Source organism: Seriola lalandi, unplaced genomic scaffold (assembly GCF_002814215.2).
Source record: "Seriola lalandi dorsalis isolate HSWRI2012SDOR001 ecotype SW California unplaced genomic scaffold, Sedor1 jcf7180002002476, whole genome shotgun sequence".
NCBI lineage: Eukaryota > Metazoa > Chordata > Actinopteri > Carangiformes > Carangidae > Seriola > Seriola lalandi.
This window is the reverse complement of record NW_019473132.1, coordinates 1-1664: the sequence shown is the minus strand read 5'-3', so window position 1 is coordinate 1664 and position 1664 is coordinate 1. Positions and strand designations below refer to the sequence as shown.

The window sequence follows — 1664 nt, the reverse complement described above, 5'->3', positions numbered from 1 at the left end:
GGTGGCACAACAAATATATTCTGAATCTGCATCATCGCTGCTATGGTAACGATCTCTTTGGAGCAGCCAAAGTTCCCTGACTCCAGGAGCATCTTGGCAAACATGGGGCTGAGAGGAAACTCTGCCATCCGCACACCCGTGGGATCGGTCAAACGGCCGTAATGGTCCAAACCTGCCAACACACATGCAAATGGTTGAGATTCTGCATTTTGTGCAAGGACGCTTTAGCTTGTAGATGCTTGACAACACATATTTTTGAACATTAGTCTTGCTGTTGAAGGATAAAATGCTTTTTTACTTTACATCCCTGCTGACCCTGTGTTTCTTACCTCCCAGAGCGTAGAGAAGTTCCAGAGCCTGGACCATGGTCTGAGCTGGAGGAGGCTGTTAAATTATAACAAATGAAAAAATCATGTTAAGTCCAACAATTAACATATTTACATAATGAAGTGAGATTCTTTAAAAGCACAAACAGACAACGGCTGCATTCATTTTATGGTTTGTGTACATTTTCTTTCTTCCGTGAGGCAAGGGGCCATTCTCGCTAATTCAAATGTAAAGTACAATTCCTTTCACAGTGGATGAACACAACACAGCCACCCTGTGGATGCGAAGGGAGCTACTCACAGAAAGGAAGCTGAACCGCAGCACGTTGTCGATGCCTAATGCTTTGAGCTGCAGGATGACAGGGGCCAAATTGGTGCGCTGCATCTCTGGCACAGTAGAGGCAGGCAGTTTCTCAAAGTCCTCCTCTGAGGAAAGGAACAGAGGCAATAACAAACACGGGGAGGGAAAAGACAAAGAGCGACAGAAAACAAGCAGAGACAGTCGAGGGAGGAGGATAAAAGACGACGACAATTTGCCAGAAATGTTAACAATGCACATTTCCCCTAACAGATGATATTCTATACTTATCATCTTTCTTCTTTTCCTGCAAACTCGCACATACCTGTGTAAAGTCTAAAGCATTTTCCAGGTCGGTTTCTTCCGGCTCTCCCAGCCCTCTGACTGGCTGAAGCTTTGGAGATGGGGGTGACCACCAGTGATTCAATGGCAGTGCTGGGATTATAGGCTCGCAGCTTAACGAACGCACAGTCGATGACGAATACGATTCCATTTATAGTGATGGAGGTCTCAGCTATGTTAGTAGCCACCACAACCTAGAGGAAACAGCACAGGAATAAGTCAGATGTTTTGTAAATGTCAACGTTTTAGTGGCTACCATTGCCTCCTGTGTCAACACCTGTCTGTAGTGTTTATACTCTGGAGGAAGGCCCTGTGTTTTTTAAATTTACTATGCTGTAGGAACCATGTGTTCATTTCCTCACTTCTAACATAATATGGCTGAATTACCTGCAATGGAGGTCATATATGTAACTCATGATTTTATGCTATTGTTCTTATTAATTAGATTCTCATGCCAAAAAACTCCCATTTAAGTGCGGTAATACATGCTGGTGTATTTATATTTTGATCTTTTAGAGTTATGGGCCATATGCAAAATGACAGAACTGCAAACTTTACATCAAATGCATCTTCTCTGTACATGCACAAAATGCACAAAAACAGGCAGGATTCACCTTGCGAACAGAGGAAGGCGCCCTCTCAAAGACCTTCATTTGCTCAGCATATGGTAGACCAGAGTACATGGGCAAAATTCTCAG

General features: G+C 43.4%; 1 protein-coding gene across 1 annotated transcript; it reads right to left on the bottom strand.

Annotated features, from left to right (window-relative positions):
• Positions 1-6: 6 nt before the first annotated feature.
• Positions 7-1658, bottom strand: LOC111665845 (putative ATP-dependent RNA helicase DHX35; the record flags this gene model as incomplete). The annotated part of the gene is made up of 5 exons (XM_023420934.2): positions 1581-1658; positions 950-1160; positions 628-752; positions 330-384; positions 7-172 (listed from the first exon to the last, which is right to left on the bottom strand). Coding segments are annotated over exons 1-5 (626 nt in total), but the record flags the coding sequence as incomplete, so codon positions are not given.
• Between the last annotated feature and the right edge of the window lie 6 nt (positions 1659-1664).